The sequence below is a fragment of the Phyllobates terribilis genome, unplaced genomic scaffold, assembly GCF_046119375.1.
Source record: "Phyllobates terribilis strain yellow unplaced genomic scaffold, ASM4611937v1 Scaffold_4__5_contigs__length_816908805, whole genome shotgun sequence".
In the NCBI taxonomy this organism is placed as follows: Eukaryota; Metazoa; Chordata; class Amphibia; order Anura; family Dendrobatidae; genus Phyllobates; species Phyllobates terribilis.
Genome location: NW_027362764.1, coordinates 604,447,971 through 604,465,377, shown reverse-complemented (window position 1 = coordinate 604,465,377; position 17,407 = coordinate 604,447,971). Strand labels below are relative to the sequence as shown.

The following is a 17,407-nucleotide window of genomic DNA, read 5'->3' as shown; positions in this document are numbered from 1 at the left end:
CCAAGGATAGAGGAGTCATTGGCTGCTTTAAGATCTGCTAACTTCTTCTCTACCTTGGATCTCACTAGCGGGTACTGGCAGGTTCCTGTAGCAGAGGCGGACCGGGAGAAGACCGCATTCACCACCCCGATGGGACTTAGCGAGTTCACCTGCATGCCGTTCGGACTCTGCAACGCCCCAGGAACCTTCCAACGATTAATGGAGTGCTGTCTGGGCCACAGAAACTTCGAGACGGTCCTGTTGTACCTGGACGATGTCATCGTATACTCCAAAACTTATGAGGACCACCTGAAACACCTGGCGGAGGTGTTCGAAGCTCTGGCGAGTTACGGCCTAAAGGTGAAACCCTCCAAGTGTCACCTCCTGAAACCAAAGGTGCAATACCTGGGACACGTGGTGAGCGCTGACGGAGTGGCTCCCGACCCCGATAAGATCACCGCAATCAAAGGATGGCCAAGCCCTTCCAGCGTAAAAGAAGTGCGGCAGTTCCTAGGGTTGGTAGGCTACTACCGAAGGTTTATTCCCGGTTTCACCAAAAAGGCGGCGCCTATGCAGGACCTCCTGATAGGCCAGTCCCGGAAGGCCAAGAACCAGAAGCCGCCCTTCAAATGGGAAGAGCTAGAGGAAGAGTCCTTCCGCCAGCTGAAGATGGCCCTCACGGGGGATGAAATCTTGGCGTATCCGGACTATAGCCAGCCCTTCATCCTCTACACCGACGCCAGTAACGTCGGGCTAGGAGCCGTACTGTCCCAGATTCAGCAGGGGAAAGAGCGAGTAATCGCCTATGCCAGCCGAAAACTGCGACCCACCGAAAGGAATCCCGAGAATTATAGCTCATTTAAGCTAGAGTTCCTGGCCGTGGTATGGGCAGTCACCGAGCGCTTTAAGCATTACCTCGCTTCTTCCCGGTTCACCGTATACACGGATAACAACCCGCTGACACACCTGGACACGGCAAGACTCGGTGCCCTGGAGCAGAGGTGGATGGCCCGTCTGTCCAACTACGAGTTCACAATTAAATACCGGGCAGGGCGCTCCAATACCAACGCGGACGCCCTGTCCAGGATGCCCAACCTGCCGGACGGAGGAGAAGATCCGGAGGGACTGGAAGAAGTTGAACTCCCTGCGTTCCACCGTCATGGGACTATCCAGTATTCCCACCGGGTAAGGAGTAAGCAGGCTGCTACGTTGAACCCCTTACCTCACTACAACTGGGCGGAAACGCAAGACAGCGACCCTGCCGTCCGACTGGTGAAGGAGATGCTGACTCGCCCGGAGGCTAGCCTGGAATCAGACGCTCCAGAGGAAGCCAAACAACTATGGGCAGAGAAGAGTCGACTGTTCCTTTACAAGGGGAAGTTGTGCCGCAGAATGGTTAACTCCAGGACGCATGAACTACTCTGGCAAGTAGTGGTGCCACGAAGAGACGCAGCCATGGTGATGGAGGCATACCACGACGGAGCTGGACACTTCGGGTGGAAAAAGCTGGAGTTCCTGCTGCGCGAGCGGTTCCACTGGGTAGGCATGAGGGGAACCATCGAGAAGTGGTGCAGAGACTGTGGCCCGTGCAATCTGAGAAGGAAGGACCGGGCCAGCCAGAAGACTCCCCTGCAGTCCATCGTCACCCGGCAACCGTTGGAACTGGTAGCCTTGGATCATGTAAAACTGACCCCCAGCAGAAGTGGCTACGTCTACGCGTTAACCATCGTGGATCATTACTCCCGGTTTCTGGTTGTCGTCCCCGTCAAGGACTTAACGGCTCGAACAGCAGCTAGAGCCTTCCAGCAGCACTTTTGCCGTCCACACGGGTACCCGGACCAAGTGCTGACGGACCAGGGACCTGCCTTTGAAGCGGAGGTCTTCCAGGAATTCTGCAATCTGTATGGCTGCCGGAAGATAAGGACGACACCCTACCATCCGCAAACTAATGGACTTTGTGAGAAAATGAACCAGGTGGTAATGGATCTTCTAAAAACGTTGCCCCTGGAAGAACGCAGTCTGTGGCCTGAGAAGTTGCCCGATCTGGTGGACCTATACAACCACATCCCGGTAGGTTCCACCAACTGTACCCCGGCTTACCTAATGAGGGCAAGACCTGGTAAGTTACCTGTTGACCTGGAAATGGGAGTCCTGACGCCCGAGGACACTTCACCAGAAACAGACTGGGACACAGAGAGGCAGCAGCAGTACCGGAAAGTACAGGAGAGCGTGGAGCGAAGTCTCTGTCAGGCTAGGGAAAGACAAGAGAAGACTTACAACCAGTATGCTCCCGCTGTTCCCCTGGTACCCGGAGAGCAGGTCTTGAAGAGGAAGAGACGGCTCCACAAGTTGGACGACCAGTGGGAGAAGGACCCGTACACCGTACTGCCCTCAAGCCACGAGAACCCGAAGGTCTGTACCATCAGTAAAGACGGAGGGGAAACCACAGCCATTGTATCCCGGGACCACCTGAAGAAGTGCCCCGAACAACTGAGGAACCCTGAGGAGGAACAGGAAGACCATCGACCCGTGGAAGAAAGGGAAGATATGGTTAGTACCGTGCTCGGGGACTTCCCTCGGTCTTGGACTCAAGTCAATGGTGCAGTTGTGGTACCCGTACTCACCTTCCTCCAACCATCATCCCAAGAACCTACGGAGCAACGGGTAGAGCTGGAAGAGCAGCCGGTCCAGGAGGCAGAAGACTCCACCCAAGCGGAACAGGAGAATCCACCCTCTGCTTATAGTGAGCCTGCCGTACCCCTAGTGAGACAAAGAGCCGGTAGACAGCTGCCCAGTTTACCCTTGACAGCTCCTACACCCTGTAGTTCAGGGCCAGACAGTCAGCTCCGTAGGTCCACTAGGGCCACTAGAGGCCAGTTACCCGCACGTTGGAGGATCTAAATGTTTAAGTTGTTTTACAATGTTTACCTGTTTATTGTTGCTTGTGTGTAATTTTGTGTTTCTAGTTGTTTTTAGGAGTCTTCGGTGGATTTACCGGGAATCCTTTGTATATAGTTGGAGCGTAACCCAGGATGGACTAGAGACTGTTAAGGACTCGGGGTAGGACAGACCCCTACCTGGTTACGTCTCCCTGTGTTGGTGAAATGGACATCTTTGCTTTTCTTCAAAGACTGCACCCGGTTGCGGACATCCGTGACCATCTTATTGTGTTTCCTTATTGTATTTTATTGTTCTTTGATATACCTTGTTATATTTTTCTAAAAAGTGTTTAGTCCCGGAGTACTAAATTTCACTAGGGGGGAGTGTGACACCCCAGGGGTCTGGTTGTCACAGTGATAGAGATATTACGTCTGAGGGCAGGTGGGAGGTCCTTTGGTCAGGGATCCTGTGCATGCCACACCTCCTGCCCAGCCTTGGGAGGGGAAGAACTTCCCCTGTATAAACCCGGGGCTGAGGCAGGGTTAGTGAGTCCAGGAAGAGTAGAGACAAGAGCAGCATAGGAAGCAGCAGAGTCACAAGGAGTCAGGGGCTGGCAGCTAAAGAGCTCGCCCTGACTAAGAAGATTCTTTACCGGACCCGGAGTCCGAGGCTGTGGGGACTAACTTCTACCCAGCAGCAGAATCCGTCAGGCAGGGGATTTCAGGTCCCCTGGCCCAGAAGCCCGAAGGCCCGGTCACACGCGTGGGACCAGCACCGCCATCGTGGAGCGGAAGCCATTAGAAGGCCCCGAGTCACCGGCCATACGGGTGAGCACCACACGGTACACTCAGGGACGTGGGCTACTTACATCAGCTTCTAGCAAGGTAGCCAGAAGAGTACAGTCAGCTTGGGAGGCCTACAACTACGCCTGGCCAGGGGAGATCCCATCTGCTCAAGGACTGACCAGGCCCCGTTCGCTAGCAAGTACTCCGGGAGGGTCTATCGTTGTTACCAGTAAAGACCCTGAACGCTACCATACCGTCTCTGAGTGGTTCCTGCTACCCCCATCATCCACGTCGGCTGCCCTGAGGCCATACCCCTCCCGTTGGGGGTTATACTATCACGCTGCACCATCCTTCCACCGGCCTCAGCGGTCTGCCCTGCAGCAGCAGCCCCCTGGCTGCATTCAACGGGTGGCGTAGTCATCAACCATTTTCTACCGCTAACAGACTGCCGTCCAGTTTGACTCCCTGGGCACGGACCGGGTCACCGCCACGAGACTACAACCCTAAACAGATCCGGCTCCGGGTAAGCTCCCGCGTGCGCAACGCAGCGCGACACAGGCCCAGGGGCGCGTCAACTTAAGAGCACTTAGCGGGACCCCTTTTCATGTGCCTCTTCTGGTCGTCTTCCTGCGCTGGCTTTCACCCTCCTGCCCTGCGCCTCACACCCAGTGTCCCAAGCCAGTGACCGCGGACCTTGTCGGGCGACGTCTTCTCTGTCCCCTGGGTCCTCTATAGTCACCTTTTTAGCGATTAAATGTGGCTGTTGGCTGCAGCACCTGAAATGCTGCACCCTCTGGTTATCTAGTTGAGACTTGACGAACTCTGCTAGTTTAAGGGCCGGTCCCCTCTCTGCGGCCTGATCTTTCCACTCCTGGTGGGTTCGGGCGCACGGGTGGCAAGCGCACTGCCCATGCCCCTGGGATCCTTTCTGTTCTGGAGCCTTCCTTCCTGCTCCTCTCCTCTCTTCAGTCTGTCCTGGGCCTCTCTCACTAGGCCCTCCTCCTGAGCAGAGCTCCTGCTCCACACACTCTCTCCTCACTGTTCCCTCAGACTGTTCTCACTGACTACACACCCAAGATGGCTTCCCCTTTTTATATCCTCCTTCACTAGTGCTCCCCTGATCTTCTTCCTCAACCCACACCCACTACATGGTTCCCCCTCTCTTGGTTCCCCCACTCCAGCCAGGGACAGGGCTCAGCAGTGCAGCAATGCATCTTGCCCCTCCTGCTGGTCTGGAGTAGTGTAGTGTTGGATGCAGGTGTTTGGGTCCCGGGCAGAACTCCATCCTTACCTGAGAGTGGGATACCACACCTCTGGGTGAGATGCAGTACCTCTGTGACGACTGAACCCGCAGGGGCGCCACAAATGCAATGTGATTGTTTCTCAAACAATCAAAATAAGCCTGAAGATAATGAGAAATTAAAACACAAAGTAAATTAGAAAAGTTGTAGAAGTTTTTCATTTATATAGTGATTTAGACATATGCCCACAATGGTACAGGAATGTTGTTTAGAATCAGAAGATGAATCAGAATATGTTATGTGTGTGTACATGAGGACTAACACTATTTCTGGCCATTATATGACTTGACTCTGACTTTTATCACCAGTTTTCCCCGTGCAGGCTCTAATATTAACTTTTTGGGTGGCGACTAGCTGCTATGTTGTCTCCCATACACAACACATCAAGGCATGAGGGGTTCTTGCTCTCCTGTCTCTGTGTACCACATCCATAGAACCAGCAGCATGGACAACATTATACAACTGTCATGATCATTGTAGCTGTGAATCAAGCTTTGGGCTAAACTAAACTCTTGAAAGTAGTAGCATGATCTGATATTGCTTCAGCATACAAAGACATTTTAATTCACAAAAATTGGATAAAGAAAACTATTGTATAGTCAAGACAGTTACAGTATACCTACAAAAAAACTATGCAACAAAGTTGTATTCAAATAAAATTATAGTTTATTGATTATCGAATTAAAATAAGGAAAATGATAAAAATAACAGGTGGAAAAACAAGGCAGGGGACAGATAATATATGCCACAGTACTGGTTGCGGTAAAAAAGTGTTGCATACTAATACACATACAAATAAATAATACTCCAAAAATTACAAAGCAGAAAAAATGGATGTGCCACCACAGACTAATTAATGCCCTGCATACACATAGCCCCTAGGACACTAAAAAATGGCACAGTAGTAAGTAACAAGGAGTAAGGTGCATACCGCAACAGGCAAGTAGAGTGGTGTCCACACAGCCTAGGTCCCAACGCGCGTTTTTTTCCAGAAGAGGGACTTTAACTTTAACAGTGCAAATAGCACCTGATTTTTACATCTTTCCCCCTATGGACCATTATATGTGTCAGTCATATTAGACCGCATACTATGTATACTTACTAGTCGCTGTTATTTTTATCATTTATCATATAATTTTATTTGAATACAACTTTGTTGTATAGTTTTTTTGTAGGTATAATTCAAAGGCATTTTGCTTAATTATATGCTTCCAATTTTATGGGAACAGTTTGGTTCCAGCACGTCTCAGAGGAGATCTTATTTATATGTATAGATACAGTTATATGAAAAAGTTTGGGCACCCCTATTAATCTTAAGCTTAATGTTTCATAAAAATTGTTTTTTTGCAACAGCTATTTCAGTTTGATATATGTAATAACTGTTGGACACAGTAATGTTTCTGCCTTGAAATGAGGTTTATTGTACTAACAGAAAATGTGCAATCTGCATTCAAACAAAATTTGACAGGTGCATAAGTATGGGCACCCTTATCATTTTCTTGTTTTAAATACTCCTACCTACTTTTTACTGACTTACTAAAGCACTTTTTTTGGTCTTGTAACCTCATTGAGCTTTGAACGTCATAGCCAGGTGTATGCAATCATGAGAAAAGCTACTTAAAGTGGCCACTTGCAAGTTGTTCTCCTGTTTGAATCTCCTCTGAAGAGTGGCATCATGGGCTCCTCCAAACAACTGTCAAATGATCTGAAAACAAAGATTATTCAACATAGTTGTTCAGGGGAAGTATACAGAAAGCTGTCTCAGAGATTTAACCTGTCAGTTTCCACTGTGAGGAACATAGTAAGGAAATGGAAGAACACAGGGACAGTTCTTGTTAAGGCCAGAAGTGGCAGGCCAAGAAAAACATCAGAAAGGCAGAGAAGAAGAATGGTGAGATCAGTCAAGGACAATCCTCAGACCACCTCCAGAGAGCTGCAGCATCAACTTGCTGCAGATGGTGTCACTGTGCATCGGTCAACTATACAACGCACTTTGCACAAGGAGAAGCTGTATGGGAGAGTGATGCGAAAGAAGCCGTTTCTGCAAGCACGCCACAAACAGAGTCGGCTGAGGTATGCAAAAGCACATTTGGAGAAGCCAATTTCTTTTTGGAAGAAGGTCCTGTGGACTGATGAAACCAAGATTGAGTTGTTTGGTCATACAAAAAGGCGTTATGCTTGGCGGCTAAAAAACACAGCATTCCAAGAAAAACACTTGCTACCCACAGTAAAATTTGGTGGAGGTTCCATCATGCTTTGGGGCTGTGTGGCCAATGCCGGCACTGGGAATTTTGTTAAAGTTGAGGGACGCATGGATTCCACTCAGTATCAGCAGATTCTTGACAATAATGTTCAAGAATCAGTGACAAAGTTGAAGTTACGCAGGGGATGGATCTTTCAGCAAGACAATGATCCAAAACACCGCTCCAAATCTACTCAGGCATTCATGCAGAGGAACAATTACAATGTTCTGGAATGGCCACCCCAGTCCCCAGACCTGAATATCATTGAACATCTGTGGGATCATTTGAAGAGGGCTGTCCATGCTCGGCGACCATCAAACTTAACTGAACTGGAATTGTTTTGTAAAGAGGAATGGTCAAAAATACCTTCATCCAGGATCCAGGAAATCATTAAAAGCTACAGGAAGCGACTGGAGGCTGTTATTTTTGCAAAAGGAGGATCTACTAAATATTAATGTCACTTTTCTGGTGAGGTGCCCATACTTATGCACCTGTCAAATTTTGTTTGAATGCAGATTGCACATTTTCTGTTAGTACAATAAACCTCATTTCAAGGCAGAAACATTACCGTGTCCAACAGTTATTACATATATCAAACTGAAATAGCTGTTGCAAAAACACCAATTTTTATAAAACATTACGCTTAAGATTAATAGGGGTGCCCAAACTTTTTTATATAACTGTACATGCATGGTCAATACAGAGGACAGGCACATGACTTATTCCTTCCAAAGACCATACAAAGGACCAGGGGGCACTCATTATGAGTGGAGGAAAGGCGAATCCGGCAGCTAAATAGGAAAGGGTTCTTTACAGTCAGAGCAGTCAGAAGGTGGATTGCCCGACTGCAAGAGGTAGTAACGGCCGACACTATAACAGCTTTTGAAAAAATGTCTGGATGCTTTTCTCCCAACAAATGGCATTGTGATTTATAAATAACCTAGCGATAGAGAATGTATAACTAGTGGAGAAAGGTTGAACTTGATGAACCTAAGTCTTTTTTTTCAACCTAACTATGCAACTACGTAACTACTGTCAAGGTCCATGGATGGGGGCGTTTGGTGTGAAAGAACTTGACAGGCCCACGTAGAGCCTTGACCTCAACCCCATCAAACACCATTGAGGTGAACTAGAACAGAATTTGTGATCCAAGTTGTCTCATCCAGCATCGAAGTGTGACCTCACAAATCCTCTTCTGAATGAATGGTCAGAAATTAACACATACAAGCTCCAAAATCTTGTAGATGTTCCCAAAAGAGTGGAAGTTGTTACAGTTGTAAATTGGAAGGAACCCCAAATTAATACCTATTGATTTATAATGAGACATCATAAAAGCTCCTGTAGGTATAATGTGAAGGTGTCCTAGTACTCCTCTCCAAATAGTGTAAGTGGAGAAAGAAACATATTTCTCGGATAAAATATGGTATATATAATAAAGTTTCTTATATCTGCTTGTGCTATTTATTTATGTAAAATGTATTTACATGACACTTTCTTTAATACTATACATTTTAGATTTCTATATTAATTTTTTATAAAAATGTAAAGACAAATAGAATACTTGAAATAAAATCTCATATATATAAAAATTAATGTTTTAACAAATATTTGTTTTTTTGATATTCTAGGCTGCAGTATACTAATTGCCTTTCCCCAGACATTGTTTAATATTGCTGTGTAAGTTGGCATTTTACATTTACAATATATATATTGGAGAAGCAAATTTACTGAATTTATTTATTGCTAAATATATAGCTCTATGCTCTCTATATGTACAGGAATACATTCTGTAATATAATAAGCACAAGATCTGTAAGGCTGCGTGCCCAAAATGCGGATTTAATGCGTTTCAGCTGCGCCATTTCCGCCGCAAAAACGCATTAAAAACGCTTGTTAAGTTGTCTGCCATGTTTCCCAATGATAATCCGCATGTGCACATGCTGCCGAAATTTCCGCTGCCGATTATCATTGCAGAAAAATCCGCAGCACAACCATTATGCAACCATGCCATTGACTTGCATTGGACCGCATAACATCCGCATGACTACACGTACACATGCGGATATTATGCGATTCAATGCGCAGATGGTACCCGGGTCTGGAGAAGAGGAGACCCGGGTACCATAGTATCTGTAGTTAAAAAGAACTAAAATAAAAAAAAACATATACTTACCTTCTACCTACTTACCCTGTCTGCTTCCGGCGGCGCTGCTGGCTCTTCGGCTGCTAGTGTAAAAGGACCTTCCATGACGTCATTTAGTCATGTGACAGGTCACGCGACCGATGAGTATAATGTTTTTTTTTATTTTTCAACATTTTTATTCTTTTTTTTTTTTTTACTATTGATGCATTTACAGCATCGTAACTTGGTCACACTATATAAATCCATGCCGGTTGCATGGATTTATATAGTGTGACCAAGTTGTCAAGCGCTTTTCCAAGTGATGCTAAAATCGCTTGAAAAAGTGCTTGACAACCCGCATGCCAGGGAGATGCTGAAACGCTCCGCAGCATTTCTGCATCGTGTGCACTTAGCCTAAAAATGTAAAAGAAAATTGTTAGCATTACTGCTCCTCAAAATACTTAATTGCAGGGGGTCCATGAGCTGGGACACTCACAATGAAAGCATTCTTACAGGTGAGAGATTTTTTGTAGCTAAATGTTGATTGCACTCTAAGTCCCCATTCACACGTGCATGTTTCATGTAAGTGTTTGTTGTATCTGTGTTTTTCACGGATAGAGCATGTTCCCATCATGCTTCATGGGCATGTTCGATTTGTTTGTCGACCAATTGTTCACACACAAAAAAAAAAATAGAGATGTGATGTCTCATTTTGATGCAATTTGTGGATCAAAATCACTAGTTCAAGTCAAATTGATCCACCTAAAAGATTTCAAGTCTGTTAGAGACTTATCAACATTTAACTCTTGGGGGGATCTGCAAGATTAATAACAAAGGTGTATGGGACTTCTAGTGACGTGTGCAATCTCATGGATTCTCACTGTTAAGGCCCCGTCACACTAAGCGATATCGCTAGCGAGATCGCTGCTGTCTCACGGTTTTGGTGACTCACCAGCGACCTCACCAGCGATGTCGCTATGTGTGACACTTTGCAACGATCAGGCCCCTGCTGTGAGGTCGCTGATCGCTGCAAAGTGTCCTGGACCATTTTTTGGTCGTTGGCCTCCCGCTGGCCAGCACACATCGCTGTGTGTGACCAGCGGGACCAACGATCTGGCTGGTAACCATGGTAAATATCGAGTTACTAGGGGCACGCGCGCACTTAGTAACCCGCTGTTTACCATAGATACCACTCTGCTACGGTGAGCGGAGGCTCCAGCGCACCGTAGCAGAGTGGTATCCATGGTAAACAGCGGGTTACTAGGGGCACACGCGCACTTAGTAACCCGATATTTACCATAGTTACCAGCCTGCTCCTGCTTGCAGCAGGCTGGTAACGGGAGCAGGACATCGTGGAACGATTCTTTCCACGATATCGCTGCTCCCCTCATCGCTGGTGAGCCTGCCTGTTTGACAGCTCACCAGTGATGTATTAGCGATGCAGCAACGATCCCTGACAGGTCGTATCGTTGTCGGGATCGCTGCTGCATCGCTTAGTGTGACGGGGCCTTAAGTCCACGGCCCCACTATCAGTATTTGGTCAGTATTTTTTCTCAGAAGTGGCAGCCAAAACCAGGAGTGGAAGAATCAGAGAAAAGGTATAATAGAAACACGTCACCACTTCTGCATTTATCACCCACTCCTGGTTGCCACTCCTGAGGAAAAATACTGACCAAATACTGATAGTGGGGCTGTGGCCTTAAAGAATTAAAGGCCTCACTGTTACAATTCTATTTGTCAAAAAGTTTGCAAAACCAGAGTATCAAATTGCATAAACTGCCTCAATATGGTTAATTAATATATTCTGTCTTTGCACCAATATGTTACAACTGAACCTCCTGTCATTCATACTGTTTGCTTGATATAAACTACTAAAGCACCACGCCAGCAGGGGTAGGGGGGTTTCACTGCCAGAGTGTTATCACTAATGTTTCCTGCCTCCAGTAATATACTTACCTCCATGTTCTTCTGTTCTTGCTGCTCCTCCGGTCGTCATCTGCAGGTTGTGACCTGCCGGATCGCTCAAGTGTTTACTGGGCGAGCTGGAGATCACTACTCAATGTAAATCTATGAGAGCCAGAACAAGGATCTCATAGACTTACATTGAGAGCTTGTGAACATTAGCTCTGACATCCGGTCAGTCAGGAGCTGCAGTAACAAGATGGCAAAATGAGACAGGAGCCATGCTGGGAAGAGCAGGAGACGGTGGTTGGTGAGTATATTACTAGAGGAAGGGAACTTACATTAGTGATACCGCTCCAGTGGTGAAATAAAAAAACACTGGAGTGGTGCATTACAATCTTTGAGAGGCATGCGCTATCTAATCCTTTGTAAAGGCAATTTTGCTACAAGGGCAAACTAATGCCTGTATTTACCGATCTACTGAAGCAGCATTATAGTGCTAGCTGCATATTTCTACTTAATCATTTCAATTTCAAACTTTATCGGTTTGCCAAAAAATCATTAGTGCTTTAAAAGCATCCAAATGGTGGTCAATTAATGGGTATAGCATTTAAGGATATTAGGGGGACTGGCAGATAAAGAGTCCTAAACGCAATCAGTGGAGATGCACCTGTAGTGCGCCTCCTAAACTATCTTCCTTAACATGTTTCAATGGTATGCACCTGCTTCCTCAGAGGTAGTGGAACTAAGCATTACCATTACCCCTGTGGAAGTTGATGCATACTGATGAACTATATTGGGGGACTAGATTTTAATTCATACTAGTGTTGATCGAGCGTGTTCAGTTAACCCTTTCAGCGAGCACACTCGGGTGCTCTCAAAGTATTGACGGCTTGTTCGGCCCCTATGTTAGTGCCGCTGCGGCTGCATGTGTCATGGCTGTTAGATAGGCAATCCCTGCATATGTCACAACTAACAAACAGGCAATCCCTGCATGTGTCACAGCTGTCTAACAGCCGTGACACATGCAGCCCCAGTAGCACTAAATAGATGCCGAGCACGCCGCAAATACTTGGCGAGCACCCGAGCGTGCTCGCTGAAAGGGTTAACAGAACATGCTCAATCAACACTAATTCATACCATGTCTGTGGCCCTGAATAGGTAGGCATTGTTTAGGAGGCGCACTGTTGGTGCATCTCCACTGAACACATTGCAATACATTTAGGGCTCCTTATCTAGGTCCTCCAAATGCTATACCCATTAATAGATATTTTGTACAATTGCCACTATGGTATGCCGCCTAAATATATTATTGTGTACATCTACTTAAAGAGAATGTGTTATGAGATATACAGTATACTGCCTGAACTAGGGGCAGCATTAAACAGGGACAGGCTCACTCATAACAAATATTTACTCTCATATCGTCTTATTATAAAGTGCTGTGGCTTTCAGAGAATGAAAAGTTTAGAAACCAGCCCGAAGGGAGCAGAACAGTCACCTGGGTGGCTTTCACCCTCCTTTGCTCAGTCTGACTGATCTCCTCAACTTTCAAAATAACTTTTCAGAGTCAAATATATGTTTGTGATGAGGCAGCCGGTCTTTATTTCATGCTGTCTATGGTTTAAGCACCCAGAATCAGGTGACAGGTTTTCTCTTAATTAGATTTTTTCTTCTAAACTTGAGTTATTTAAGATCCATTTACAGAATCTTTTTCCATGTACGTAGTTTTGAAAACTGGATCTAAATTCTTTGTAGAATTCTTATTTTAATGAAATATAACATTAGAACTTTGCTCTATGTGCTCATGCATGTAGCAAATGAAAATATAAGGCAGAGCCATGAACAATAACTCCTGTTCATTGGAAGAAAGAAAATTCCAGCTTCACGGATAATGAAATATTTATTTGTGCAAAATAGCAAACTAGTGAAAAAAGTAAAAAAATCATATCTCCAGATACAGTACAGTTAAAATCCATAGGGCGGTAAGTTAGAACAGAGACATCTCATAGATTTGTGAATCACCCTTAGTCATGATAACAACTCCACAATACCAGCTTATTTAAATAGTATTCAGATCCGGTTGCGTTCACTTTGTAGACACTTCTCACACAGAATATGCTTTTGGAGATAAGCTTTTTCACTATTTTTCAATGGTTTGCTATTTTGCACAAATAAATATTTCATTGTCCATGAAGCTAGATTTTTCTTTCTTCCACTGAATCTTCATTGCGTCCTGGCATAGACGTTTTCGCTGTTCTGGACTTCATGGGATTTAATGAGGATGAGCTGAACTTTCTTTTTACTTTCTTTTTCTGCCTACAGAGCTTATCGACAGAAAACCTTGCTGAAGGACTCTGTATATGAAGCACTTTTACCATTATTTTCTCCTTCCCTTTTATTTATTTTGTTGACCGTCTGGACTATTTTTTCACCATGTAAAATCCTGGACAAACAGCCGAGGTTATTTTTATGGATGGTCGGTGTACTCTTCTCAAATGTGACTGTAAGTATGAGTTGGCCATGTTTGTTGTATAGTATAACCAGAAAGCAAGGATACTTGTTCTCTGACATTGCTTTTATGGTTATTTGTATATTAATGGAATGGAACATGTATAGTTATTTCCATTTATGTCATATATACTGTAGCTATTTCAGCTTACATCAGCATCTATACTTTTATTTGCCAGTGCAGAGTTATTATATGCCAGATGAGTAACACCAGATCTGAAGTCTTCTGTTGGCTCCTTTGGCCATTGTCCTTAGTAGTTGGTCTAGCTGTGTCTGGATATCTTGGGTCCCTGGAAGAGCTCACGTTCTTTGCCTTCACAGCTCTTGCTACAGCTGCTCACATTCATTATGGAGTTTGTGTGGTGAGTGTTAGTTTGCTTTCTTCAGTATTAAAAAAAAAATCTCTAGAGCCATCTGTAGGTGACTATCCTGTGAGTCAATGGTTGAAGGGCTTTAAAAAGAACCTGTCATGTTGGGAAATGCTATTAACCTTTAGATATAGGGTTGATTGGTAGGTAAATAGCATTACATTCCTGCCTATCTTAATGGAAACACAGATGCAGAAAGACAATGAACTTATAACCTCTCTGTAGCCCTCACTTTCAGTCATAAGGGCGGTTCAGGGAGCTATTAAAGTGACCGCTCACCATACAGTGAGCGCAGCTGTTATCACACCCCAGCACTTTGATTGACAGCCTGCTTAAAAGCATGTGTGTGCAGCATGTGTGCGCAGAGCAGACTGTCAATCAAAGTGACTGTAACAGCTCCCGGCACTGCCCCTGTGACTGAAAGCAAGCAGCTACAGGGAGAGTATAAGTTCATTTTTATCTCTGTAGCTGATGCTTCAGTAAAGCAGGCAGGATTTTAATGCTATTTATCTGCAGATTAATCCTATATCTGCAGGCAAGCTTGGACTGGCCCACAGGAGAACAGGAGAATCCTCTGGTGGGCCACCACCCTCTTATATGAGCAGTACTTGGCACAATATACTTGAATCACTATGTACAGACAAAGGCAGCATCTTATTCATTTACCAATCTACCCAGTCCACTGTTATATAAATTTATGATTGAGCATAATGTCACATTTGCATGTAGCTGAAAAGTGGGGCCTGGAGTTGGTTACTGGTGGGCCCTCGGCACCTCAGTCCGACACTGAATGCAGGTAATATTTCCTCACATGACAAGTTTCCTTTTAAATAGGATTTGATTTATAAAGTAAATCAGAGACGGCTATCCATAGGTAGCACCATAAAGGCAGTATTGTTATATAGACCCCAGTTTCATCAACAAAGTTTTGAACAAATAATATTTAATATGTAAAATACTAATCTTATACTTTATTTTAGGGGAAACAACTGAGCAAACATTTCCATATTTACGTATTCTCCCTAAAGAAGCGGTATGCAGATTGAGTAACTGACATGTAAATCCACAGGTTTTATATTTTTATTATATTTTAAGAACTGTAAGGAAGATGCTATAAATATTATTGCATATTTGGGACATCTAAAACAAGCACCAATCATTGTCTTATTATATACTTTGCAAAATTACTGTTTTTATTTTCCAACCTATATTATAGTTAAGAGCTACAGTGCTCACCATAAATCAGTACACCCTCTTTGAAAAGTAAGATTTTAATTCATATCTCACTCAACACAAGAGCAATTTCCAAAATTTTGACAAGACTGAGTTTCATAGAACATTTTTTTAACCCATAACATGAATGTAAAGTTAATAATATAACTTTCATTACAAAATCTTCAGTTTTACTCAAATTAGTTGATGCAAATATGAATTCACCCCACATGAAAAACTACTACATCTAGTATTTTGTATGACCTTCTTGATTTTTAAGGACAGCACCAAGTCTTCTAGGCCTGGAATGAACAAGCTGGCAACATATTGCAATGTCAATCTTTTTCCATTCTTCAAGAACGATCTCTTTTAGAGCCTGGATGCTGGATGGAAAGTGACGACAATCTGTCTCTTCAGAATTCCCCATAGGCGTTTGATTGGGTTCAAGCCAGGAGACACTTGGCCACTGGATCACGTTCACGCTGTTCTTCTTCAGAAATGCAACAGTGGCCTTAGATGTGTTTTTTCGATCATTGTCATGTTGGAAAAGTGCACGTCAACCATGGCCACGGAGTGATGGTAGCATCTTCTCTTTCAATATAGAGCAGTAAATCTGTGACTTCATGATACCATCAATAAAATGTAGCTCCTGACACCAGCAGCACACTTGCAGCCAAACATAAAGACACTGCCACCACCATGTTTCACTGTAGGCACCATGCATTTAGAAAGCTACAGAAGAAGCAGATTCTGCTTGAAAACTTGTGTTGTTTTTAAAGTCCTGAAAAAAAAAAAACGCAGTGTGAAAATAACTTTAAAGTCCCATTCTAGCACTGTTTTTTTTTTGTTTCTCCATCTATTGGCTTTCCTTAATGTATGTTTATTGTATACATTAAAATACTTACCAGTTGCTGTCTTCTGCCTCTTCAAGCGCTGGCCTACCGTACTTTAAATCAGTGGTCACAGAGCAAAAACAACAATGCTGCTGATTTATCTTGTCTCTTAGGAGGATTAACCAAATATATTTGTGCTCATATTGTTCCTGCTCCTAATTGTTGCACTTGCTTGTAATGTTCACTGTAGGAACATCTGTAGCGCTGATATCATGTTCCTTAACATTATTATGGACGTTCATTGTTTTAATCTCTTTTAGGGAACTCATCTGATAAAAGATTTCACCATTTAAAAGTCTTCCTTGAAGAAACTGTATAAAGCCAGAAAATCAAAAGTCTCTAAAACTTTGTTTTATATAAGCAAACAAGTGTCTGTCATTCTCAGACTACAGCACAATGAGCAGAGCTCACATATTAGTGAATGAGTTGAACCAGGGTTTACTGTATCTACAGTACTGTGCAAAAGTTTTAGGCAGGTGTGGAAAATTTTTATCAATTAGCAAAATGAATGAACAAAAGATTTGCATCAGTCTTTCTAGGTACACTTGTACACAGTTTTTTAAAGAACTCGAAAGAGACATAGTCCAATATACAGGTGCTTCTCACAAAAAATTAGAATATCATCAAAAAGTTAATTTAATTCAGTTCTTCAATACACAAAGTGAAACTCATATGACATAGAGTCATTACAAACAGAGTGATCTATTTCAAATGTTTATTTCTGTTAATGTTGATGATTATGGCTTACAGCCAATGAAAACACAAAAGTCATTATCTCAGTAAATTAGAATACTTTATAACAACAGCTTTAAAAATGTTTTTAAAATCCGAAATGTTGGCCTACTGAAATGTATGTTCAGTAAATGCACTCAATACTTGGTCGGGGCTCATTTTGTATCAATTACTGCATCAATGCAGTGTGGCATGGAGGCGATCAGCCTGTGGCACTGCTGAGGTGTTATGGAAGCCCAGGTTGCTTTGATGGCAGCCTTCAGCTCGTCTGCATTGTTGGGTCTGGCGTCTCATCTTCCTCTTGACAATATCCCATAGATTCTCTATGGGGTTAAGGTCAGGCGAGTTTGCTGGCCAATCAAGCACAGTGATACTGTTGTTTTTAAACCAGGTATTGGTACTTTTGGCAGTGTGGACAGGTGCCAAGTCCTGCTGGAGAATGAAATTTCCATCTCCAAAAAGCTTGTCGGCAGAGGGAA

General features: G+C 44.1%; 1 protein-coding gene across 4 annotated transcripts in view; it reads left to right on the top strand.

Annotated features, from left to right (window-relative positions):
• The window catches only part of LOC141265759 (ethanolaminephosphotransferase 1-like), a 76,920-nt gene extending 60,061 nt beyond the window's left edge, over positions 1–16,859 (top strand). Inside the window, exons 7-11 of one of the 4 annotated variants that reach the window (XM_073679272.1) lie at positions 8,817–8,865; positions 13,538–13,718; positions 13,903–14,085; positions 15,072–15,124; positions 16,457–16,859. In XM_073679272.1, the coding sequence (XP_073535373.1) occupies positions 8,817–8,865; positions 13,538–13,718; positions 13,903–14,085; positions 15,072–15,124; positions 16,457–16,469 (479 nt within the window). In that variant the 3' untranslated portion in view covers positions 16,470–16,859. The other 3 variants (XM_073679271.1, XM_073679270.1, XM_073679273.1) reach the window with 3 other exon arrangements.
• Positions 16,860–17,407: the final 548 nt, after the last annotated feature.